At 41.6% G+C, this 26,811-nt stretch overlaps 1 protein-coding gene across 1 annotated transcript; it reads right to left on the bottom strand.

Moving 5' to 3' along the window:
* Positions 1 to 317: 317 nt before the first annotated feature.
* Positions 318 to 12,196, bottom strand: LOC124233831 (UBX domain-containing protein 4-like). Its single transcript, XM_046651078.1, has 5 exons — positions 11,957 to 12,196; positions 5,035 to 5,137; positions 1,780 to 1,808; positions 1,148 to 1,266; positions 318 to 521 (listed from the first exon to the last, which is right to left on the bottom strand). The coding sequence occupies exons 1-5, from the start codon at positions 12,036 to 12,038 to the stop codon at positions 333 to 335; spliced, it is 522 nt and encodes a 173-aa protein (XP_046507034.1). The 5' UTR covers positions 12,039 to 12,196; the 3' UTR covers positions 318 to 332.
* Between the last annotated feature and the right edge of the window lie 14,615 nt (positions 12,197 to 26,811).

Raw genomic sequence — 26,811 nt, 5'->3', positions numbered from 1 at the left:
ACTAGTTCATTTGGATCTTTCAAAATCCTCTGGCTGGGAAGACATTTATAAAACTGCCAAGTGTCATACCGACAATCCTTAAACCACAGCACATGAGCAGAAATTACAAGTCAACTGTTCTGGACTGTTGCCTATTTGAGTTTGAAGGGCATATTCACTGATTTTATCCTCTTCTGCCACTAAATGACAAACACATACACTTAAGACAACTCTTAAATTTTAAGTTAAATGAATGTGAGGGGAAAAAAATACACTATTTTTATTTTTAAGGATATTAATCCATGGCCTTTAAAATGAAGTGAAGGAGTACTTCAACTACCCAAAAGGATACACTAAAAATTACCTGTTGCAGAATCTGACTTTGTATCTGGAGAAGTGGGTGGTGTCTCACAAAGCTCTACATTTCTGGACTGAGAGTTTTCAGAAACGTTGTTAGGTTCAAATGAGGTGGACAGAGTAGAGACTGAACTTTCTGACTGGCTGCCATTTGCCACTGATGTTTCACCTTTTAATGAGTGCATCTAGAGAGAAAACACATTGAAATTTAATTAACAGATAAGAATCTAAATTTACCATGGCCAATAAGACCAAAATGTCAATAAGTCAATTTATACTCTACAGGAGCGAGAAGTACTAAACTAAGTAAATGAATCTAAAATGTATGATCCTAAACATGACATAATCACACTATGGAATTCAACTGCAAGGTGACAAGAGCATAAACAGATTTTTAAAGCACACTGTTGATTTTCCTTCAAATTAGAATCCAAGGAAAAAAGTTACAAGGTATATTAGCCATTCGCCCAAAGGGGATGCAAATGAAAACATGTCAAGCAATATACTGAGATCTTAATGTGACCGCAACTCTCTCTTGCAACAAAGTAATAGAGATGTGCATTATGTGGTTGAGCTAGGGATGAAAAGAGAAGGGAGAATAAGAATTCAATTAAGTATTAGGTAGGGGCACCTCTAACTTCATAATGCTATTTTCAAAACTAGTCAAGGAAGATAGTATTCACTACCTTTTAAGTTTAATGGCATGGCAAGTTCCTGAATATACAGAGCAGCTCTCAAAACATTCCAATGTTAAGTTTCTGACATATTATTTTCCCATGTTTATACAAAGAACAATTCTGTCCCTTCTCACCTGCTGGACTTTGTGAATTCGGGTAACAAGTTCATCTGCAGAAACACTTCCTGCTATTACTTCCAAGGGAATTCCACTGTCTCCAATAAAGAAACTGGATGGGACACATACTACAGGATCTGTACAGTTTTATTAAGTCTAACAATTTATGGGAAATAAGGGAATAGTTTTATGAAACACTTCTGATAACAAAGCAAATCATTTTTGTGAATTTCACAATATAATCAGCTAACGTTTGCAAAATAATTTCAACTACCATATCATTATGCCTATAGTACATGTGATATGTGAACTGATTTAAGGTTTATTTACACTGCACATTTGAGTGGAGAACACCCACTACATTCCCCTCTATCATAACTTACATCTATCTTGCTTTTGCCAGCTACTTCTAACATTGCAACCAAACTGCTTCATACTGCTTTCCAGATATTCCCAATAAAAAACTCCCTATGACCCTATTTGCTACAATGTATTGTCTCAAAGGATACTTAGTAATATAAAGTTTCCATAGACAAGAATGTATGAGTTCCTAAATAAAAACAATTTCTAAAGGTCATGAATTAACCAAAAGAAAGGTAAATCCTCAAGCAAAATATATATATAAAACCAATTCTTCATTGAAAGGATACAGATTTGTGAAAATTGTAGGCAGGCTTCACTGTAAAACAAAATCAAACAGAAAATCACTAGATGAATTCAAGCGTCTCCCAAATAGTACGTTGTTTCTATAAAAATTGACCATACCAATTACAAGTACTTTTTCTGAAACTACTAGCTCCTTTCATAGCCACCAGCTGGAAGAAGAAAAATGTAATTCTTATTTCACAGACCTTTTTTGGGTTTGTTTAATAATTTTCAGATTAAAGAGTGACTCGCTCTTGCAACCCAAACTGGTAGCTGGATCTGGTGGCTAAATATCAAGTTAGTATCTGCCATGTTGTTTCCTCAGCAGCAAGTATAGCTGAACACTATACCTTAACAAGTAACAAGAAGATACTAATGCCTATGACTTACTTGTGCAATTGATACTACTTTTTAATAACAAAGGACTCAAAACAACTTAAATATCCACCAATAAAAACTGATTAATTATACAAACCATAAAACGTACAAAAAAGTACATCAAAATGTTACCATTTTTGTAAAAAACGGGAGGAAAACAAATACAAATATATTTTCTTGACTTGGTTGCCTCCAGAGAAGGGAACGGGGGTGGTTAGGGACACAAATGGGAGAGAGACTTTATACTATAATGCGAATACGACACACTGACCAATGTACATGAGTAATTCCAAGAATCAAATTAATGCTTCCAAGAACGAGAAATTTGTCTAATTTTTTCCAGAATATAAAGCACAATTATCATACAAATGTCTAAAACTATAATAGGAAATTATAAAGAAAAAAATTACCAAGAATCCTACCTTCTCAGAAATAATCTGTAAACTTTTGATGCGTTTCCTACCAATTTATTTTCAATGCAGGCTATTCTCCATAAATAAGTATACACTAAAATGTTCCTAGAACATTAGGTAATTCCATTATTATTGTATAATAAATAAAAATTACTTTTCATAATTCAAAAGACACACTAGGTTCTATCAGCAAGCAGTCCATAATGAAACAAATATCAACCATCACTACACACAGGTATCCCTGTATCTGCCAACAGAAATTTCATTTGTAAAATGCTAGATAGGGGCTGGCCCTGTGGCCAAGTGGTTAAGTTCACGTGCTCCACTTCGGCAGCCCAGGGTTTCACTGGTTCAGATCCTGAGTGTGGACCTAGCACCGCTCATCAAGCCATGTTGAGGCAGCGTCACACATCGCAGAATTAGAAAGACCTACAACTAGAATATACAACTATGCACTGGGGGCCTTTGGGGAGAAGAAGAAAAAAAAAAGGATCAGCAACAGATGTTAGCTCTGGGCCAATCTTAAAAAACAAAAAAAGTCATCATTCCCATAAGCATAGAGATCTGCCCCTTAAAAAACAAAAAACAAAAAAACAGGGGCCAGCCCAGTGGCACAGCAGTTAAGTTCACATGTTCCGCTTCAGCGGTTTGGGGTTCACCAGTTCAGATTCCAGGTGCGGACCCACACACCACTTGTCAAGCCATGCTGTGGCAAGCATCCCACATATAAAGTAGAGGAAGACGGGCATGGATGTTAGCTCAGGGCGAGTCTTCCTCAGCAAAAAGAGGAGGATTAGTGGCAGATGTTAGCTCAGGGCTAATCTTCCTCAAAAAAAAAAAAATGCTAGATAAATTAGTCTGTATATAATTAATCTCAAGAATTCTGAAATCTTCATTTCTTCCCACATCTCCAATAAACCCCTACATTCCTCCAGCCATTACTGACTCTAAGAGGTGCTTCTGGAGGACAATGGACAATTTAATGATATGATATACATCAAAATAATAGATTATTTTTTAAAAACTATTACAGCTCAATAGACACATAATTCATTAGCTGTTGTGAGGCAGACTGTACTATGATTTGCTTTATGGTGTTTCGTTAATATTGAAAATTTTTAAATAAAAGTTTACAAACACAGGTAAATTTTCAAACATTATTCATTGATACTACTAATACCAAAAGGATAGTAATACCACAATGCAACTGCTAATGAACTATGTTTCTAGGCATTGACCACTGATGGCTGCTGCTAACATCATAAAGAGAGACAACAGGGCACCACGTGCTGCTTTCTAACAGAAGAATGGAAGACATACCACCATCTATGAAGTAGTCTTGAGGGGGGAAAAAATCTAACTTAAATCCACCAGAAAATTAAATGACACTAAAAGGGCTGCAGTCAACAAAATCCATGCTGCAGGAAACTACAGAATAAATGACCTTGTTTCTTTAAAAACTAAATTACACAAGAAAAAGACAGAGAGAGAGATATACAGGGGAAGCCTACAGACTAAAAGAGACTTGAGAGAGATTAGTGCATCACAATGTGTAATAAATTAATAAATTAAATTAATAATAAAACTATGACATTGATGAGATGATTGAAAATTTGAACACTTGGTAGATATTTGATATTTGGGAATTACTATTAATTTGTTTTTGAGGTATTACCATTATGTCAAAAAAATTAAGAATCCTGCCACGACTAGAAGGACCCACAACTAAAAATATACAACAATGTACCGGGGGGCTTTGGGGAGAAAAAGGAAAAATAAAATCTTTAAAAAAAAAAATTAAGAATCCTTACCTTTCAGAGAGACATACTAAAATATTTATAGATGAAGTGGTTTGATGACTGAGATCTGTTTCAAAATTATATAGGATGAGTGGAAATGTGTGGGGACATAGATGAAACAAGACTGACCACGAGTTGATAATTATCAAAGTAGGTGAAAAGCTCATGGGGGTTCATTATTCTATTCCGTGACTTTTATATATGTGTGAAACGTTCTATACTAAAAGAAAAATTTTAAAGGGGAAAGCAGGGGTGGATTAACAAATAAAATAGACTTGTGGACATCAGGTATTATGAGGGACTTATAAGGGTCCTCACTCCTACTCAATCAAATGGCCCCATTCCCAAAAATAGGATCCAAAACAGTGGTCAATCTTTCAGAGATATTCAATAGATGATTTACAGTTACTTCCAAGTTCTTAGAAGCTGAGGATCACAGTTCTTTTGCATTCTTGGTACACGTCACATAGCTGCTTAGTAGACTAGGGGAACTTAGCTTTTTCAACAAGATATAATGATGAATTTGGAAAACGTCAATCAGAATTTAAGTCCCCAATATGCCTTAGACAAAAATCAATATTCTTATAGACTAAGAGTATCACCATAAATCACAACCAAAGACTATGGTTATAATATTTTTAAAAAATGAAAGATTAAAACATAAGCAAACCTTTTGGTATCGATTTTAATAGCAACAAAACTGTTTGAAGATGCTTCTCTCACTTTCTCATCTTCCCAACTTGCAGCCATCTGTGTTGACTGCTCATCATCACCTATAAAACATTTCAAGGATTCTTATAAGGCCAGTATCCACTGATTCTTTCCCCCTGGAAATCTGGAACTTCAAGTAAAATACAATCCCACAAATACTATTTTCTACCAAATTTGAAAACTGAATTCTTCCATAAAATGAAAAGTGTGACTACACGCATTAACATAATAAAAAGCAATGAAAAACAAAATACTGCTATTTACATTATACAAAGTATTTTCTAAAAGACATCTAAATTATGATGCAAATAGTATTACAATAATTGGAGGTGACGGGTAGAAATGTACAGTAACTATTGCGGCTTTTGTACATATGGTTTTAGAAAATAAATGGACAATACTCTTCGTTTATGTAGCATCTTTCTATTGAGTTCAAGGACCTCCACACCACAGCATTTATTCTCCAGCATTCCTCCAAGGTAGAGAGAGGCAGGTGCAATTCTGTTTGCAGTTTTGACTTGCCTTTTATTATAGTTAGGCTAATTATAAAAGTTATGCTGATCCAAAACTAATCTATGGTGACAGAATTCAGTGTAGTGGCTACCTTGGTGGAAGTGCTACTGATTGGGAAACAGCATGAAGGAGCCTTCTGGGGTGCTGGAAATGTTTATATCTTTCCTGGATGACAATTACACAGGTGTACTCATCATATATAAAAATTCACTGAGGGGCCAGCCCCGTGGCTAAGTGGTTAAGTTCACATGCTCCGCTGCAGGCGGCCCAGGGTTTCGTTGGTTTGAATCCTGGGCGTGGACATGGCACCGCTCATCGAGCCACACTGAGGCAGCGTCCCACATACCACAATTAGAAGGACCCACAACTAAGAATACACAACTATGTATTTGGGGAGAAAAAGGAAACAAATAAAAACAAAAAAATAAAAAATTCACTGAGCTGTTCACTTAACATATTTCACTTAATATACTATATGTCATATTTCAATGACAAATTGTTTTAAAAGTTACACCTATGAAGAGATTGTTTCCATTTTAGATCTGTAACATCTAGACTTTGACATAACCACTTATTAGTGGGCAGAGGGAAACTTACCTGATTAAGTGATTGAGAAACATTTCTGAGGTTGGCAGAGCTAAGTGCTTTCTCAAAGGTGAGCAACCTTTGCCAACTTATGGATAAAAAAGCTTTCAAGTCACATTTTTTGTTTTACAAAAATGAGATCATTCTATACCTACATTTTTTGTGGGGGGGAGGTTGAGGAAGATTCGCCCTGAACTAACGTCAGTGGCAATCTTCCTCTATTTTGTATGTGGGATGCCACCATAGCATGGCTTGATGAGTGATGTGTAGGTCCATACGTGGGATCCAAACCTGTGAACCCCAGGCGGTTAAAGTGGAGCGTGTGAATCTAACCACTATGCCACTGGGCCGGCCCCATACCTTCTCTTTTGTAAGCTGCTTTCTTGCCGTGTGTGCTGTCCTTCCCAATTTAATCCTCCCTTCACTTTTGCCATCTCAGTTATCTGTTTATGCTAACTCCATCCTTTCAGTGCCCAGGCCAAAAAGTTTACTTATCCTTGACTGCAGTTGACTCTATCTCCAAAATATATCCAGAATTTAACTATTTCTTACCACTTTCACTGCTACCACCCTGATTTAAGCTACCACATCTCACCTAGAGAATTACAATAGCCACCTAACTGGTCCCCCTGCTCAGCCTAGTCTTAACACAGTAACTTTCTTTAAAGAGTCAGATCACATCAAGCCTCAGCTCAAAATCCTACAACGGCTCCCTATTTCCCTCAAAGTAAAAGCCAAAGTCCTTACAAATGGACTCAAGTGTCTAGTTACCTCTCTGACCTCATTTCCTTTTACTTTCTTGCTATTCCTTTCCTTTCTATTCCTCAAATACAAAAGACACTCTTGCTTTAAGGTCTTTGTACTAGTTGTTTCCTCTACCTGGAATGATCTTCCCCAGATATCTACATGGTTAACTCTCAACTCCCTTAAGTCTTCACTCAAATAATATCTTCTCAATAAAGACTTCCCTTGGGGCTGACCCAGCAGCACAGTGGTTAAGTCTGCATGCTCTGCTTCGGTGGTCTGGGGTTCATGGGTTCGGGTCCTGGGTGTGGACCTACACACCACTCATCAAGCCATGCTGTGGTGGCATCCCACATACAAAAGAGAGGAAGACTGGCACAGATGTTAGCTCAGGGCCAATCTTCCCCACCTCTCCCCCCCACCCACCCAAAAAAAGACAAAAGAAAGCCTTCTGTAATCACCACTTTAAAATTACACCCTTCAGATATTCCCAAAGCTCCCTTATTTCCTGCTCTTTTTTCTGTAATATTTATCACCTTCTAATAGACTGTTTTACTTATTATGGTTACTGTTTGTTGTTTGTCTTCCTCCATCAGAATGCAGGCTTCATGAGGGCAAGGATTGTTTTCCTTTTTATTTATTAACATAACTCAAATGTTTACAACAGAACCTGGCATACAGTAAGTAAGTACCTGGTATATAGGAGGCTCTCTACAAGCATTTTGTAGAATGAACAGCTAAATTTCTGGTATAATAAGTACCTTCACATGCCTACAATACTTGACTAATGCTGCACCTTCGAGTATATTTTGTGTAAGACAAGATCCAGGAATATCAGGAATAGGGGCTTGAGAAATCTGGCCACGGAAAAGTAAACAAGGACTAGAATGCATCCACAGACCAAGACCAAAAAGAATGCTCATTAGCAGACTCCTAGATAGTGAAGAAGCAGACGGCAAAACTATCATTTGCAGAGTGAGATCTGAGCACGTCTTCAGACACTACTGGGTGCGGAGAGCTACAAAATTCCAAGTAAATGACAAAATTATCAATGGAGAAAACAGCTATATGGGAATGTTCTTACTACAAACACTTCTTAGAGAAGGCTGTGAGGCATAAGGGATCCTTTTTATTCATTCTTTCTTTCATACATTCACTATTTTATTCCCTATTTACTTTGTGCTAGGCACTGGGCTATAAACTATAGTCATCCCTCAAAATCTGCAGGGGGATTGGCTGCAAGAACCCCTATGGATACCAAAATCCGGAAGTGCTCAAGTTGCTTATATAAAATGACCTAGTATAATGAATACAGTCCCATCTGTCCCGTCTGTTGCCCTCCAGCCACATCCATGAGTTTTCCATCTGCGGATAAGGAGAGCCAATTGTAAATATAAAACAAATGAGACATTGTCTGCCTTCAGTGGAGCTTAAAATCTAATGGAACAAAAAAATGCACTTGTTTAGTAAGCAACTATAAACAATTACAATAATAATGCTGTAAAAAAAAAAAAAAAAAAAAAAGAACAGTGGGGCCGGCCCAGTGGCACAGAGGTTAAGTTCCCACGTTCCACTTCTCAGCAACCTGGGGTTTGCCTGTTCAGATCCCGGGTGTGGACATGGCACTGCTTGGCAAAAGCCATGCTGTGGTAGGCATCCCACATATAAAGTAGAGGAAGATGGGCCTGGATGTTAGCTCAGGGCCAGTATTCCTCAGCAAAAAGAGGAGGATTGGCAGTACTTAGCTCAGGGCTAGTCTTCCTCAAAAAAGAAAAAAAGAACAGAGCTATGAGAGAAAATAAGAGGCCTCTTTAGATTGGTCAGGGAGGACCTGTCTGAGGTGATATTTAAGGTAAGACCTAAAAGATGAAAGAGGTGAGCCACGTCAAGAGCCAGAAGAGTCTGCTAAGCAAAAGAAATTTATGTGTAGGGAAAGGCCTGTGTGGTTGGGAGTATCATGAACAATAGGGAGTATAAGTTGAGAATGAAGAGTTAAGAGTCAAAAATGACACCCACGCTTGAGGTTTATCCAAATGGGTGTAAGGTGGTGCCATTTACCTAGATGCAGAACACTGGGGGAGAAAAACAGGTTCAGGCAGTAAATAATACTTTTAGGCTGAAGAATCCTGAGGCATCCAAGCAGGGATGTCAAGTAGGTAGCTGAAAATATGGATCTGCTACTTCTAAGGCTGATGATTTTCACTCCCTCACCTATGTTGTACCATGTGGTTGGAGTACCAAATGTCACATCCCCATTAGTAACGTCTGCCCGTGACTTAGCCTAGTGGCAGCAGCAGCAGCTCCTTGACTAACAGAGGTGTAAGGCTCAATGTGAGCCATCTTAACACTACTGAGTGGGATTATTACTTGCCAAATTCAGTATCTTTAGTTTCTTATTTTTAATCAAATTACAACCTATGCTATGGACTCAGGCGGGCCTCAGAGTTTTAGGAGAAAACATATCTTTGGTAGCATCAGCAGTAGGCAAAGCAAAAGCACTTAAAGAGAACAGTACAAACTCAGAAGCAAAGAGGTGCAGACCCTAGAACAGCCAGTAATTCCAACCTAGAAAACCTCCACTGATACAAGCTCAAGGCTTTTGTGGTCTATTTTAACCAAAAAAAGTAGTAAACAGTGTCTGTCAAGGAAATTTTAGCCCACTAGCAACACTAGTCAGGGAACTGAAACCTTTGGTTTAGGATTCTCAACAGATTATTCTTCCTTCCCAAGAACACGATCCAAATTTCCTCAGTTTTCTTTCTTTCAATTTACATAGCTATAATACTTTGAAAATTCTTGTGAATTTGTTGGCTGAACTAACAGTCATCTCTCCAGTCTCCTAACATCAATCCTAAGATATTCCTCAATTCATTCATGAAAAACTCACTAATATAAACAACTCACCTAAAATGTTTCCTGCTTGAGCAGTTATAGGAACCAAAGTATATCCTTAAAGACCACTCCTTCCAGCTATAAAAATCTCTTAAATTTTCCACTAAGTTGATATCTTCCTGTTGAAGTCTCAGATCTATGAAAATCACGAGTTCTAGCCGTATTCTTAAAAGTTATGAACAATGCTCTAGACAACCTGTAAGTGTTGTCGTTTCATAACTCCCCTGTCTACACATTCCTGGAGTGACACTAATCCTTCCTAGCCCTGGAGATTAACTTCCTAAAGCTCTAGAAAGTATTACGAACAGGTCAAGGGACAGACTCCTTTGACAGACTGCTAACAGTCTACCTGGACACATTCACCAAAGTCGTCAGTATTCTAAAAGCATGTAATACGTGTTCATCTGTAAAAAGTTAATTGAAGAATATATATATCCACACAAACCCCCAAAGACTTGTAACTTTATTTTACTATTGTAATAATTAGCACTACTCTTTCCAAATGGGTTTCCTAATGTTTCCTAGTTAAATCTAGCATTTCTTCACTCGAATTAACTCATTAGCCCAAGAGTGCCTTCCAGGAACATTTGGACACCATCAAATGTGTTTTTTGTTTAAAAATATGACTACCATAACCATAGATTTCCTGATTTCCACACCAATTTCAATAATTACATAAAGTCTACAATTGTTCAGTTTTTTCTTAAGAAACCAAAAGGACACTTTTTGAAGCTGCTAAAGAAAATTTGTCAGGACAAAATGCAAATCCTTTCTGTGACCCTGATGCATATTACTTAACCATTATGGACGTAAGTTTCCCCGTCTATAAAATAGGAATAATAAAACCTGTTCTACTACCACAAGGATCAATTGAGATTTTACGTGAAAAAATAACTTAAAATGTCATAAAACTATTATTGTACTCTTAACAACCATAGTAATTATCACTTAGTTTTCCTTTTCTCTTCAATCCACTTTTTTTCCCTACAGGATTACGTCAGTTATTTATTTATGTGAAATATATCGCTAAAACAGCATAAAGAATCTACACTACTCAACCTCTTCTAATTAACCTTATTGGGCTAAAAATTCAGCATAACAATTATAAATTTCAAATTTAATGTTAAGTGAAACATATTTCAGGAACTTGTTCTTCACTGCAGTGCGTAAAGTTACCCAGCTATTATCTAGTCTCGCAAGAATCACGAGTCAATAATGAGTAAACCGTTATTCAACACAAATCGTTGAAATAATACACCTAAAATTAACAGTAGTCACAAACACTAATTTGGTTCATGTATTGAGAATCATCCAAACCGCAGGGGCATGGGTTTACTGTAAATCTAGATCTCAATAATAAAATAGGGAGTAATAAAATACGGAGCCAAATAACTCAGAGCAACATAGGGTAGTACACGTCCTCGAAACCATGGATATTAGACTAGGAAGACAACAAAAAGAACCAAAGACTGAACGTCTGCTTCTAAACGAATGGTTACAAAATCAATTTGCAAGAAAGCAGTTATGCCACATTAGACTCACCACCCCGCTATCAAAAAAAAAAAAAAAATCAAACCTATATAAAGCTAGAGTTTGCGTTTCAGGGACACAGGAACCCTAGTAACCGTGACCATCAGATGGTTTCTCTTTGTTGCTTACCGATGACACAGCTTTCTTCCTGACTGTCCACAACTATTTACGAACCCAACCGCCTGTCTAATAGCCTGTCCATATGCCCACCTAAGCACCAGGAACCACAGGGGCGTTAAGACATCCGGAAGGGGGTCCTCGGGGACAGAGCGCGAAAGGGGGCACCCGGGGAGGGCCGTGGGGGTCTGTCTGCGCCAACGCCTCCAGCGCGGGGGGAGGCGCGGGCCTGCCTGACGCGTCCCGTCGCCCGCGCAGAGGTGTCGGCGGGGCCCAGCGGGCTTTGGGGGCGAGGCCGAGACGCGCCTCCGGTCCGGGTGCCAGGAGAAGCGGGTGGTGGGGCCAGGCCCGGTGTGCCCCAAACAGACGCGGGAGGCGCTGAGATGCCAAGGAGGGGAAGCCCGGGGCTCTTGGGGCACGGAGGAAAGGCTGGGGCCCCTGGGGTTGGAGGGAGGCCGAAGGGGGTGTCCCGGCCACATCTCAGGCCCTCGCCCCTTCACCTGCCACGAACACCACGAAGACCGAGCCGCTCCTTTTGGCCGACGCAATGGCGGCCGGAATGGCGCCCTGGAACCACAGCATCGCTCCTCTCGGGCCCAGGCGCTCGCTCCGGGTGTTGTCGCTGCGGTCCCGAAGGTGGCCCCGCCCTCCCCTTCGTAGGGCCCCGCGGCCCCCGCAGCCCCGGCCGGTCCGCCCCCCGCCTCTGGCTCTGCACTAGCGCGCAAGCCCGTCAACGGCCCCCTGGCACACGCGCAAGCGCGCGAGCGAGGCGCGCCCCGCGTCACGTGACGCCACACGTCGCCGTCCGCGCCGCGCCCGAGACCCTCGTCTCGTTGGCAAATCGGTGCGTGCGCGCGCCCGCTGGGGCTCAGGCCCTGCAGTCCCGGAAGTGGAAGGAGGCAGTGGGAAGGATGACTAACCGCTAAGGCGTGTTGGCAGTACCTTCATGAGGCATGACGGGAATTGTAGTTGTCTGAGGCTTGTTGGCCTTCATAATTGTGGAAAATGTAACTGTGGTTTCCGGGACACGGCAAAAGAGGGTCAGCAGTGAGAGCCACTTCGCAATCTATAAAGGGGAAGAGAAGATGTGGCGCTCACTAACCGAGAGATGCCATCCTCGACCTCACTGAGACCTTAAAGGTGGAGGAAATCATCCCTGCTCTGAGTGGAACCCTGTCTTAATGGGGCACGATGTAATTCTTTATTATGATGAGTGGCCATTGTGTGATAGGGTTGAGTGTCTGTCGGTATGGAAGTAAATGGGCTTTGTGGGGATTTACTGCGAGGCTTTGATTTCTATTGAACTTAATTTATCAGCCCAACCTTGAAGAAAAGAGAGGGTAAAGATCACAACAGTCCCCTTCTGTGGTGCCATACAGCACACGTAGCTGAGGGAGGTATTGGTAGAAGGCAGGCTTTAAGCAATTTTCTAGTCATTGGTCCTAGTCGTTCCAAAACCTCAAACGCTTAGCTATGTTATTGCCACAGCTGCCCTCTAAAGTAACTCAAAAGCGGAGAATAGATAATGATTTATTTTCCAGCTACTTTCCATGGTAAACAAAAGAGATGAAGAATGATTTTGTTTACAGTTTTATGCAAGCATGTTGTATAATCAAGACTGGCACTTGTGGTTGGTTGCCATTAAAATGAAAACTGATCCATATTTAATACTTTCATGAAATTAACGTGGTCTCTAATAACTATTACTAAAGGCTTGTCTGGTTTATTTAAAGTTACATTTGCTGTTAGACAACCTACAACAATTAAATTTCCATTCCAGCAGTACAGCCATTTGACAATTTGCAGGACAGAGGAAGTGCTACATCAGAAAATACCACTTTCCTACAAATATTTAACCAAAAAATAGCTAACAGATTGCACTCCAATTTTTATTTACTTTTTTCTAATCAGGTCTCTCCTATAGTGTTATTATAAACTGAAACATAACGCTGATTACAGACAGTTGCTGTGTATATAGGACACCATGCCTCAGGAAGACTTAAGAGCTGATCTTCAACATCAACTTTATTTTTTATTTTGTTGAGGAAGGTTGGCCCTGAGCTAACATCTGTAACCATCTTCCTCTACTTTATGTGTGGGCTGCTGCCACCACATGGCTTGATAAGCAGTGCATGGGTCTGTGCCCAGGATCCAAACAGCAAACCCCGGGCCACTGAAGTGGAGAACACAGACTTAACCGCTATGCAACCAGGCCAGCCCTCAACATCAACTTTAAATACATTTCTTAAAATTCAATCAACCCATAAATTCTTTCAGTAGAGCAATGTGTTATTCCTAATGTTGGAGTTAAATATTATAAGAATTATTCATAGCCTTTCGTTCATTCATCAAATGTTTACTGCTCGTCTACTATGAGCTAGACATTGTACCTGGCAGTGGTAAGGCGAGGAAGGCAGACATTGAACAAGTGATTGTGAGCCGTGATGAATGTCACAAAAGGGGAAATTCTGAGAGCTTCAGAAGTGTGATGATGTGACCAAACGTGGATAGCAGGGTTAGAAAAGCCCTTCCTGGGGCCGGCCCCATGGCTGAGTGGTTAAGTTCTCACGCTCTGCTTCTGGGGCCCAGCGTTTCACCAGTTCGGATCCTGAGCGCAGATATGGCACCGCTCACCAAGCCATGCTGAGGCAGCATCTCACATAGCACAACCAGAGGTGCTCACAGCTAGAATATACAACTATGTACTGGGGGCCTTTGGGAAGAAGAAGAAGAAAAAAGAAGATTGGCAACAGAGGTTAGCTCAGGTGCCAATCTTTAAAAAAAAGAAAGAAAAGCCCTTCCTGAGAAAATGACATGTCAGGAGAAATCTAGCTAGGTGAAAGAGAAGACTATTCTAGGTAGAGGAAACAGCAGTGTGAAGGCTCTGAAGCAAGTTAGAACAGTACACTTGAAGAACTGAAAAATGTCCATTGTGGCTAGAACATAGAAAGGGGAGTGTAGTACAAATGAGACTGGAAAGACAGGCAAGGATTAGATCAGAGAGCGCCTTGGAAGTCATGTTAAAGATTTCAGAATTTTTTTTTTTTAATATTGGCACCTGAGCTAACAAGTGTTGCCAATCTTTTTCTTCGTCTTCGTCTTCGTCTTTGTCTTCGTCTTCGTCTCCATCTCCGTCTCCTTCTCCTTCTTCTTTCTTCTCCCCAGAGCCCCCCAGTACGTAGCTGTATATTTTAGTTGTGAGTGCCTGCGGTTGTGCTATGTGGCACGCCGCCTCAGCATGGCTTGAGGAGCGGTGCCATGTCTGCGCCCAGAATCCGAATCAGCAAAGCCCTGGGCCGCCGAAGCAGAGCACGCAGACTTAACAACTCAGCCACAGGGCCAGCCCCCTCAGACATTTTTCTAAGAATTGTAGGGAGCCGTTGAAGAATTTTAAACAGAGGAGTTACGTGTTAGAGTTGAGTTTTTATGTTGTATTGTTTTTGTTTCTTTGAGGAAGACTGGCCCTGAGCTAACATCCATGCCCATCGTCCTCTACTTTATATATGGGACACCTGCCACAGCATGGCTTGATAAGTAGCGCGTAGGTCTAGGCCCAGGATCCAAACCAGTGAACTGCCAGCTACCGAAGCAGAGCACACAAACTTAACCGCTACACCACTGGGCCAGCCCCTAGATTTGTGCTTTTAGTATGCAGCTATGCTGTAATGTCCATGGATTGGATTGGAAGTGAAATGGTGCATGTGAAGAGACTGGTTAAGAGGCTATTGTCCATGAAGGGAGATGCAGAAGTGGATACTTTTGATATTTTGGAAGCAGACCCAATAGATTTTGTTGATTGTTTAGATTTGGAATTTGAGGAAGGAGTCAAGAAGAGATCTTGGGTTTCTGTCTTGAGAAATTGTGTAGAAGGTGATACTGAGATAGGGAACATTGAAGGAAGAGCAGGCTGGAGGGGAGGAGTGCATGAGGTGAGTTCAATATCAGATGTGTGTTTGGAGAGCTGGAGAGATATTAGAGTGGAGACGTTAAGAAGGCAAGTAGATATTGGTTTGGAGCTCAGAAAACAGTTCTTACCTAGAGATAGGAATTTGAGAGTTCTCTACATACAGAGGATAATTGAGACTCTGGAGGATGCTACCACTTATGGAGTGTGCAAAGTGAGGTGAGACAAGAGTATAGGACTGATGTTTTAAGACCTCCAACATCTACAGCGTTGTATAGAAAAGTATAAGCCAGTAAAGGAAACTCAAGAAAGGGAGGAGGGGACTGTGTGTGGAGGAAAATGGGAGAGTGTAGTTCCAAAGAAGCCAAGGTTAGAGAGTTTTGAGAAGAAAGAAGCAGGAGCCATGTTCAATGCTGCTGTTGCTTCAAAATAATAAGATTTTTAAATGTCCACTGTTTTTAGCAACATAGAGGTAATTATCAACTTGGCAAGAGGGGTTTTGGTGGGATCTTCTGTGTGAAAGTCAGATGGCAATGGGTTGAAGAAAGGGGAGATAAGGAAGGGGTGTCAGTAAGTTTAAAGGGCAGGATGTAGAAAGGACATTATTTGTACTGGGAAAGCCAGCCTTTTTAAAGATTGGAGAGACTTTTACACAGTTAAATACTGAGGGCAAGGAGAGCTAGTTTGGGAGAGATGGAATACACAGGAAAAAAGGAGACCCTCCATGAGGATGGGGGGAAAGGTGAGATACGTGGCCAGTTCTACTAATAGCCACCCCACAATCATTCTTCTATGATGCCCATTATTCCTTGCTGGCAGAGCTTCCCCACTGAGAAAGGAAACTGCTAGATATTTTTTTCTCTTTTTTTTGGAAGATTGGCCCTGAGCTAATATCTGTTGCCAATCTTCCTCTTTTTTTTTCCTCCCCAAAGCCCTAGTACACAGTTGTATATCCTAGTTGCAGGTCATTCTAGTTCTTTTATGCGGGACACTGCCACAGCATGGCTTGATGAGCAGTGTGTAGGTCCGTGCCCAGGATCTGAACTGGGAAACCCTCGGTTGCCAAAGTGGAGCATGTGAACTTAACTACTCAGCCATGGGGCTGGCCCCTAAATACTTGTTTTTTCAATGTCCCCTTGCAGCCAGTAGGACCTTGTAGGAAGGGGGAGTGAGCACTTCTAGAAGTTTTCCTAATAAAAAGAGACACATGGGAGAAAGCACAACCCTTCTTTGCTGGATGTGGTTGTGTGCGTATGATGCCTGGTACTGCTGCAGCTATCTTGTCACCATGAGGAACAACAGTACCAACATTCTGAGAATGATAGAATAGAATATGGAAAGCACTTGTGTCTATGATGACACAAGTCTTGTTTTGTGAGATAATGGCCGTCCTCATTGGTTAGGCTACTGTAAGTTGGATATTGTTTGTTGTAATTACCACCATTCTGAATAAGCTGGGATGGGATCCAGAGCACAGGAGACACCCTTTACATTTTAACAGGAAGAAGAGAGGGAAAATAACTTTGGACATAAATAAGTTTATAAGTTTCAAGACAATAAGTTGAGGAAGTTTTCCTCTAAAGGTTGAGCTTTTCCCTATGAAGGAGAGGTCATTTTCTGAGAGTGATGGGGGAGGTAAGAAAATTGGCATCTTGAGGATAGGGAGCAAGGTTTGAAATAATATTGATGAGTGTTGGAGGGCAAGGGACTAGGGAAACAGGGTGTGCCAGGCAGTCCTGAGGGCCAGGTGAAATTGGTGTCCCTGAATTTGCCCGGTTGTTTGATTTTCTCCAATGGTCACTCAGTTCCTGGGGTCCAGGCACTGGGCAAGTGCAGACTTGGGTTTATCCAGGACTGTGGAGGCTAGACAGTGAGAGAAAGAACAAGGAACAAGGGAATTTGGGAGATTAGCAAGAGTGAGCAACGTGATGGAACATGGAATCCAAACCAAATGGGGAGAGAAGTGAATGCGTTACTGCCCAGTGTGGGGGTGGGCGGGGGGTCATCTGCCCACCACAAGACATGCCAATAGTCAAGAGGCAAGGTAGTAGGAGAGAAAGGACTTTATTACAGCTTGTTAGCAAGGTGGAAGATGGCCAACTAATGTCCAAAAGAACCATGTTATAGAACAAAGACTACAGGCCAGTTATATAGGGGGCTGGTCTCCAGGTCGGGGCAGACATCTGGTGTTAGTGCTTTTTTTTCCGTGAGGAAGATTAGCCCTGAGCTAACATCTGCTGCTAATCCTCCTCTTTTTGCTGAGGAAGACTGGCCCTGAGCTCACATCAGTGCCCACCCTCCTCTACTTTATATGTGGGATGCCTACCTCAGCATAGCTTGCCAAGTGGTGCCATATCCACAGCTGGGTTCTGAACCAGCAAACCCTAGGCCGCCAAAGCAGAATGTGTGCACTTAACCACTATGCCACCGGCCGGCCCCTGGTCTTAGTTCTTGACAGTGTTTTGTTTTACAGGATATGCATCAGAGAATGGAGCAGATGCCCTATATCCTGATCTTTCAATTGTCATTGATGATGGCTATCAGCGTGGACTCTCTTCCCAGGGGTCATCACATTCCTAAGGAATTCAAAAGAACAAAGTTATCAACTTGTAGCAGCTGGGAGGGGCCACAAAATCTACAGAGCCTGGCTGGGTTAATTAATCAGAGGGCATTCGAACTTACAACATGATTTCTTTTCTACAATATGGCTTCCTTTATGTCAATTTAGTGTTGAGCTGGTATCAAATGCTGAAAGGAGACAATAGGTTAAAAAAGAAAGTGGAGGGGAGGCAAAGACCTGGAGGGTGAGGGTGTTACCAAACCAGGTTCGTTTTTGCCTGCTGCCCAGAAAGCCAAGCACCAAGACCACAAGATTGAAGCAGAGAGTTTACTCACAAGGCACCCATGCAAGGAAGCGAGAGCATGAGCCTCAGATTCACTTCCCCCAAAGTAGGGACTCAGGGATATTTATGGGATAGTGGACAAGGTGGTCTGATATGTGGAGGTAGGCGATTAGAGGTGAGGAAAGGTAATGGAGGTGATTGATGATCTGCGCAAGCAAAGTCAGGCTTCATGCCTCTTCATAGGACCCATGTTCACAAAATGGTGGCATTAGCATGATCTGAGGGTGGAGTTTTTAGCCTTTTGATGTCAAAAGGTCGCCTATCTGACATCTCCATGGGCCCAGTTGATGAGTTGGTGGTCTCAACTGGTCTGAAGTGGACAAGTAGTTCTAATTCCTGAAAAACAGCTCACACACCCATTACCATGGTGACCCAGGCTCCAGGGAGATGTTATCTGTAGGAGCCTAGTGGGGGTCAGATAGTGTATTGCCTAAGCAGCACAGTTAACAATGGGTGGGTTAAACAGCTAAAAGCTATAATCAATAATTGCAAAAAGGAAGAAAGTCTTAGTTGCTAGCTACTTAACCATCAACGGCTAACTCTCTGCCAGTTTCAATCCCCCCCATCCTTTGATTATTCTTCATTCTTGAGGGGTTTGGGGCACTGATCTAGCTACTTCCTGCTGAATGGGGCATAGATCTGGGTTAGAGGAATGAAACTGTTTAGCACTCATTTGTAAATATTCTCTTATTCCTGACTTCATGTTGACATTTTTGTATTATTAGAATTTTGTATCTTGCTCCACAGCTAAAACATCTAAAAAGCACATTTTATAAGCAAGTGTCCAACCAGAAGGATAAGAAGTATAGACAACCCAAATTTTAACAGTCCCTGAAAAATCGACCTAATACCAGTGGGGCCTCCATCTGATCTCCAGGTGGGGGCAGACATCTCGTCCCAGTTCCTGATAGTCTTTTCTGTTACTGGATATGCGTCAGAGACCAGAGCAACAGCCTAACCCCGATCTTTCAGTTGTCATTGATGATGGCCATCAATGCAGACTCTCTGCCTGGGGGTCATCACATTCCTAAGGCACTCAAAGGAAGAAAGTTATCAACTTATAGCAGCTTAGAGGGTCCATAAAATCAACAGAGCATATCTAGGCTAGTTAATCAGAGGTCATTCAAAGTTACAATATGGTTTCCTTTTTACAATATGGCTTCCCTTATGTCAACCTTGTGTTGACTGGTATCAATCCCCCCTTTTGTTGTTCATCTTCAATCTTGAGGGATAGCCTGTTGACAAGGGACATAGGTTGTTCAATCTCATTGAACCAGTCTCTTAGTAAGACTGTGATGCAGGTGGGCTCCCAAAGTCCAGCCTATATTGTGTAAGCAAGTAACCAGATATTTAATAAGAAGTGTTTCTACAGAGACAAAAAGAAAAACAAGGTTAATGATGGAAGCAAATTATAAACCTTTCTGAGCCTAGGCATCAGCCAGTCAAAAGATTTCTAGGTGTCAAGAGTCAAAGCATCTTTTGCAGTTTGAAATGTCTCTGATGATGTCATCAGGTGTTCACGTATCTTACTGAGTGTCTTGCACAGCAACAGACATGAATCTCTCTTAAGTTTATATCAAGATGTCTAGCTTCAGTTTGCAAGGCTTCAGGAAAAAGGGCAGGTTCAGTTCTCAATGATTCAAAATGAAAATGATGGTGAAAAGAATTGAAAGCGTTAGTTTGGAAATTTGCACCCAGATATTTCAAGAGACCAGAAGAATTCAAGATCCAGTCCAGTTAACAGATATAAAATAAAAACCTCAAAGACAATTATCAGAACTAGAACCTAATATCCATTATAATATACTACCATGAATGTGTAGTATAGTGTTTATTGAAACATAATTTTTCTCTCTAAAATCACCCTCATTGGGGCTGGCCCTGTGGCCGAGTGATTAAGTTCACGCACTCCACTTCAGAGGCCCAGGGTTTCATCGGTTGGGATCCTGGGTGCGGACATGGCACCGCTCATCAAGCCATGCTGAGGTGGCATCCCACATAGCACAACCAGAGGGACCTGCAACTAGAATATACAACTATGTAGTGGGGGACTTTGGGGAGAAAAAGGAAAAAATAAAATCTTTAAAATCACCCTCATTTTTAACAAAGATAGTCAAATTAAGAGTAACTGGTTTGTAAAATAAGTCTAGTTTCAATAAAACTTAATTCAGGGTCATCCCAGTAGTGCAGCGGTTAAGTTTGCAGTTCCACTTTGGTGGCCGGGGGTTCGCCCGTTTGGATCCCAGGTGCAGACACGGCACCACGTGGCAAGCCGTGCTGTGGTAGGAGTCCCACATATAAAATAGAGGAAGATGGGCACGGACATTAGCTCAGGGCCAGTCTTCCTTAGAAAAAAGAGGAAGATTAGCAGTAGTTAGCTCAGGGCTAATCTTCCTTGAAAAAAAAAATTAATTCAATTATTTACATAAGTACAGCAAGAATAGCCATTGATCATACAGGCTTTTTCAAATCTGCTTTGCCGCAACTTTTTATAAGAAATCTCAGGTAGAACTTTAAAGGCCTCTTGAGGCCAGAAAAGCCAAGCCAAGGATTTGTCATCAGGTTTCACCTGCAATACCTTAGATTTGGGTGAATTCCTCTCTTCTCTGGAGGTTCCCCAAAGTATTTTGAGGTTCCAGGCAGCTGCTGGATAAGTGACCTTCCTTACTTACCTGGGGTGCTGTAATCCTTTAAACAAGGTACTAGGCTAATATTTCCAAGTGGCTTTATTCTAGGAAGTCAACCTTTATTCCTCAAAAGCTGGCTGGTCATAGCTGAGTCTGTATGTTCCTCTCAAATATGACATTCCAGTCAAAGCCTTGGTTACACAACCAATGTTTCCAAATGTCTCCTGTTATAAGGAGAACAGATTCTTAGTGAACTTATGCAAATAACTGTAGTGGCATGAAAATAACCATACTCACTCACTAAGAGTTTCCAACTTCTGCAGGGATCAGGTAGGGAGAAAAATAAATGTTTCAAATCTGCTCACAAAGGTATAATTTATCAAATTGATGTCATAGTTAGCATGAGAGAAAAAGACTTCCTTTAATCTGGAAATAAAACAGAATATCAAAAAAAATCAGCAATATCTCAAGTGAAAAGTCACACAAATCATAGTCATCCTCATCAGTTCATTCAGTCCTGTGTAATCAATTCTTGATCTTCATCTTCTGTCAGCAGTTTTGTGAGGTCATCAGTTTGTCTGTTAGAGTTCTGTAATTTCTCACCCAGTTCAGTTTTATGATCTGAAAGTTTATCAGAAACCTATGTTCTAGAGTGTCAGTCCTTTCCATGAATTTCTATGAAGATGAAACATATTTTGCAAAATCATCAGAGTAAGACAACAACTGTCCATAAACAGCAAGATCCCAAAATGGCAACTGACAAAAGAAATTTGGTTAATTTTGTGACACTCAATACTTTAAAATATCAACCAGGATTATGGCTGACAACCAGGACAGATCAGAATTTTAGGAATGCTTTCTAATTTTTGAATCATTTGTATCAATAACATTTACTCGCATAATACCACCCTAGAAAGTTTATCATCACTTATTTGACAATGCTTCAAATGTAATTTAACAGAGCAAATAAGCCTAATTAGTTTAGTATTTTCCTGCTTATAGGAAGAGAGAGCAAATTTCTTTGAGAAGTCTCAGGGGCCCTCTAAATATCCTCAGAGAAATTCTCTTCCTTCTTCTAGGCCAAAAGAAAGGCTTTATTCAGGATTTGAATATTTTAGTGGCGCAGGGAGCTTGTCAAAAATATCAAAAGGTTTTAAAACGCTTGGTCAAATAGGAAACAACATTCAGGGGCCGGCCCTCTAGCCCAGCGGTTAAGTCTGAGTGCTCCGCTGTGGCAGCCCAGGGTTTCGGATCCTGGGCGTGGACATGGCACTGTTGGTCAGGCAACGTTGAGGCGGTGTCCCGCATGCCACAACTAGAAGGATGTGCAACTAAGATATACAACGATATGCCAGGTGGGGATGTGGGGAGATAAAGCAGAAAAAGAAAAGATTGGCAACAGTTGTTAGCGCAGATGCCGATCTTAAAAAAAAAAAAAGAAACAGCTAAAAGCTATAATCAGTAATAGCAAAAAGGAAAAAAACTTTAGTTCCTAGCTGCTTAATCACCAATGGCTACCTCTCTGCCGGTTTCAAGGGGTGGGCAAGAGACTGATCAGCAATATGGGATTCAAAAATGTTAAATTTCCTGGGAGGAAAAAAACAACAACCAGGAATTATGGATATTCCTGATTTGAGATTCTTGAGTTTTGAAGTTCAATATTGTCCAATTAGTCAGAAGATATCCCTTCCTGAATGAAGAGGCTTTTCTTTGTTCTATCACAAAGAGTGAAAGCAGAGTCTCCTCCCTTTAATCTGTATACGAACAGCCACAGCAAACTTGCAATTCTTTTGTGCTATCTTAAATCCTTTCCATTTCAGTGTGGTCGATACTGTGGTGCCCCACCTGGAGCCCCGCTTCAGAACCATGGCACTCACTCCCCCAGCTGATGGGAGTGTTGGTTGCTGAAGGCTCAAAGCCGCGTCCTTCTCTGAGAGTTGCACTCAGCTGAGGGCACGGAGGCCTGGGTCCCCTGCCTCATTTTGGCCTCTGAAGGGCCTCCCATCTCCAGCCTTCCCCTGGGATCATCCTAGGCCTCACTGCATTTTACCAATCTTGTTACCACGGTCGCTCACTCCCTAAGAAACTTCCTGCAAGCAAATCATCTCTTAGTCTGTTTCTGTGAACCCAAATGAGACAGAACCCTAACCAACTGATTCATACAACTCTTCTAACTACTCTTTCCACACAATGATGTTATTTCCATCTTCCCCCCAAATTATTTTTAGCATGTTGTTTCCTGCTTAAAAATTTTTACTGGCTCTGTAGTGCCTCCAAAAATAAAGTACAAATTCTGTAGCCCAACATTCAAAATCCTCTATAATTTGGCTCCAACTTACTTTTCCAACATTTGTTTCTTCTACTTCCCCATCTGAGCTCTCTAGGCCAACCAGACGATTTTATTCACTGTCCAGGCCACATTCCTTGACATCTGTTTTTGTTCATAGCATGGCTCTTGCATGGAATTCTCTCCTTATTCTCAGTCAACAAATATTTGAGCGCCCATTATGGGACAGGCAGTAGACCAAGGGCAGGGATAGAACTATTTGTTATTTGATTGATGATAGATACTGTACTATTTCTGTCCTCAGAAAACTTACAGTGGGAGAGAGTGATATGTAAATATGTGACCATAATATTTTGGTTTGGATAAAATGAAAGAGACATGTACAGGGTATTGTAGAGAGGAAGGGAGAGACAGGGATGGCCTCCTGGAGGAAGTGGTGTCAACCCAATTTTTCTTTTTCTCTTTTTTTTTTGCTGAGGATGATTCACCCTGAGCTAACATCTGTGCCAATCTTCCTCTATTTTGTATGTGGGTTGCTACCACAGCATGTAGGTCCACACCCGGGAACTGAACCTGGGCTGCAGAAGCAGAACGCACTGAACTTAATCACGAAGCCACAGCCCAACCCAATTTTTCAAATGGACCTGAATCATTGATGAAAAGTTGAGCTCAATTTTACAATCAGACTGTAGCCATAGGACCGGTTCAAATTGGCCCTATCACATTAATAACAGAATGTTAAAGTTATCTTGCAGGGTCAGCGAGCCAAAACTACAAGTCAGATATCTGAAGCAAGTGCAGAAGAGAAAATTTTGACCTGAAATAACACCTAGAAACAAAGTTTCCCCCTCTCCCATGGAACCAAAGGATCAGGACACAACCAGACTCAAAAGCCAGAATGTTTTCAGAAGCAAGAGGGCCATTGTCCAGGAAGCCCCTGATGTTAAAGCCCTTTTTTATGCCTTGCCATAAATGGTCTTGTTTAAAGTCCTTCCAATCAGAATCTGTCCTGCCAGCACTTCTGCACCCCAGCCTGCCCTCCTTCATCCCTTACATTTTACCCAAAACCCTGGATCAGGTAGACAGATTTGAGAGCCTTGCCTCCTGTCTCCTCGCCAGTCACCTTGCAATAAAGCCTTTTCTTTTCTCAGAAGCCTGCACCACAGTATTGGCTTCTATGTGCATCAGGCAGTGAGCTCTTGGTCAGTAACAAGACCCTTAAAACAGAAGTTTAGGGGCTGGCCCAGTGGCACAGCGGTTAGGTGCACACGTCCCGCTTTTCAGCCGTCCGGGGTTCCCCAGTTCGATCCCGGGTGTGGACATGGTACCACTTGACAAAAGCCATGCTGTGGTAGGTGTACCATGTGTAAAGTAGAGGAAGATGGGCGTGGATGTTAGTTCAGGGCCAGTTTCCTCAGCAAAAAGAGGAGGATTGGCAGTAGTTAGCTCAAGGCTAATCTTCCTCAAATAAACAAAACAAAACAGAAGTTTGTTTATTAGTGTGCCGCAGGCAAACTATGAAATGAGTTATGCCTTGTTCTTTTCCTTCCCTCTACCGCTCCTCAGTTCTAGAGACAAAAGGCTTCTCATGAGCTGGGCTCCAACGATTTACGGGCTTCTTTGATACAAAAAAAGTGGTTTCATTGCAATGAGCTCTTCTTTAAGGGATCTTAGATATCAGGCCTGTTACCGGGTCCAGAAGCAGTGAAGAGGAAGGTCAGCTTTCCGTTGGTGTGTCTCTGACCATTGCAAGAACCCCCACCACAACAGCTCGCCTCACCTGCTTGACCCCAGTGTGAATTCTCAGAGTTTGGCTTCTTGTCATCAAAGACAAAGAGGTGGTTTACAGTGGTTTTGGGCTGAGATGGGGAACCATCCCATTGACTGACCATAAATCATCTAGACTTCCACCTCTTGAAATCTACTGTTTCTCCTGTGGCCATCAGTACATGCTGCTTCAGGTTTGCTCAACAGAGGTCCTGCTGCTGTTTACCAAACACAGGACTCCTAACTCTCCAACTCTTGGCAGTGTGGCATCTTCAGATGTTTTAGCCCTGTGCCTGTGCTGGAGCCCATGGGCTGTATCTGGTCTCCTGATGTTCTTATTGAGCTCGCACAAGGTTTTAGAATTTTATTTTTAGGAAGATTAGCCCTGAGCTAACTCCTGCCACCAATCCTCCTCTTTTTGCTGAGGAAGACTGGCCCTGAGCTAACATCCATGCCCATCTTCCTCTATTTTATATGTGGGATGCCTACCACAGCACGGCTTGCTGAACAGTACCATGTCCTCACCCGGGATCCGGGCTGGTGAACCCCGGGCCACCGAAGCAGAACGTGCACACTTAACCGCTGTGCCACTGGGCCAGCCCCAGAAATCACATTTCGTACTGAAGCTGGATTGGTAATATCACCTTGAAATATAAAGTCCCACAACATGCTTTAAAAAAATTTGTGTGTGTGTGTGTGTTCCATAGAAGTTTGCACCTCTTTACCACCAGAGGAGGCTGTATGACTTACATATTGCAAAGACATTTATATAAAAAACAGGTAAAGGAAAAATATTCTGTGTTGTTTTTTCTTGAGTGAAAGAGTGAAAAGTGTCAAAAAAAGGAAATTGATTATATAAAGCATAATCACTCACCGATAGCCGAGTAAGAGATTTAGTTACTCTGTAAGGCTTATGGACGCATATACAACTTAAAAAGGAGAAAAGGAACATTTGAATATGTTGTAAGCTTCACTCACAGCAATCAAATATTCATAAGTAAGGATAGGATGGCACTCTTCTCTGGCTTCTCCTATAGATCCAGGTGAATAAGACAAATCAAAAAAGGCAGGCTTGAGGCTGGCCTGGTGGCCTAGTGGTTAAGTTGAGCACGCTCCGCTTTGGTGACCTGGCTTTGTGGGTTCAGTTCCCAAGTGCGGACCTATGCCAATTGTCAGCCATGCCATGGCAGCATCCCACATGGAAGAATTAGAATGATTTAGAACTAGGATATACAACTAAGTACTGGGACTTTGGGGAGGAAAGAAAAAAAAGAGGAAGATTGGCAACAGATGTTAGCCCAGAGCCCATTTTCCTAAAAAAATAATAAATAAAAAATAATGGAACTTACCTTTTAGGGCTATTGTCATGATTAAATAGCGATCTTTATAAGTGCTTGACACATAGTAATTAACTGCTTTGCAAATGTTAGCTATTATTTCTGCCTGCCTGCCAAAAGCATGCTTAACAAAAATATATGTGTGCCTTTCAGGATTCAAAGCATTTGACTCAGCCGGATCATCTCTTCATTTAATCACTGGACAAATACCTACTGAGAAAGGCACTGGTAGGAGGTGGGGATGTACAGACAGTCCCCGACTCACGATGGTTCGATTTACAATTTTTTAACTTTTTGATGGTGCAAAAGCAATGCACATGCAGTAGAAACCGTACTTTGAATTTTGATCTTTTCCTGGGATAGCGATATGCAGCTGGATGCTCTTTCCTGAAGCTGGGCAGTGGCAGGGAGCCACAGCTCCCAGTCAGCCATGAGATCACAGGTAGACAGCTGATACACTTACAACCACTCTGTCCCCATCCGACCATTCTGTTCTTCACTTTCAGTACAGTACTCAGTAACTTACATGA

Source organism: Equus quagga, unplaced genomic scaffold, assembly GCF_021613505.1.
Source record: "Equus quagga isolate Etosha38 unplaced genomic scaffold, UCLA_HA_Equagga_1.0 252_RagTag, whole genome shotgun sequence".
Classification (NCBI taxonomy): Eukaryota; Metazoa; Chordata; class Mammalia; order Perissodactyla; family Equidae; genus Equus; species Equus quagga.
The sequence above is the reverse complement of the archived record's forward strand: the minus strand, read 5'-3'. Positions and strand labels throughout refer to the sequence as shown.

Coding starts and splice junctions, on each gene's coding strand:
- LOC124233831 (XM_046651078.1), bottom strand. CDS start 12,038: ATGCTGTGGTTCCAGGGCGCCATTCCGGCCGCCATTGCGTCGGCCAAA. Junction 1,809..5,034: donor ATTAAAATCGATACCAAAAG/GTTTGCTTATGT, acceptor TTTGTTTTACAG/TGAAGCCTGCCTACAATTTT. Junction 522..1,147: donor GAATTCACAAAGTCCAGCAG/GTGAGAAGGGAC, acceptor TTTTCTCTCTAG/ATGCACTCATTAAAAGGTGA.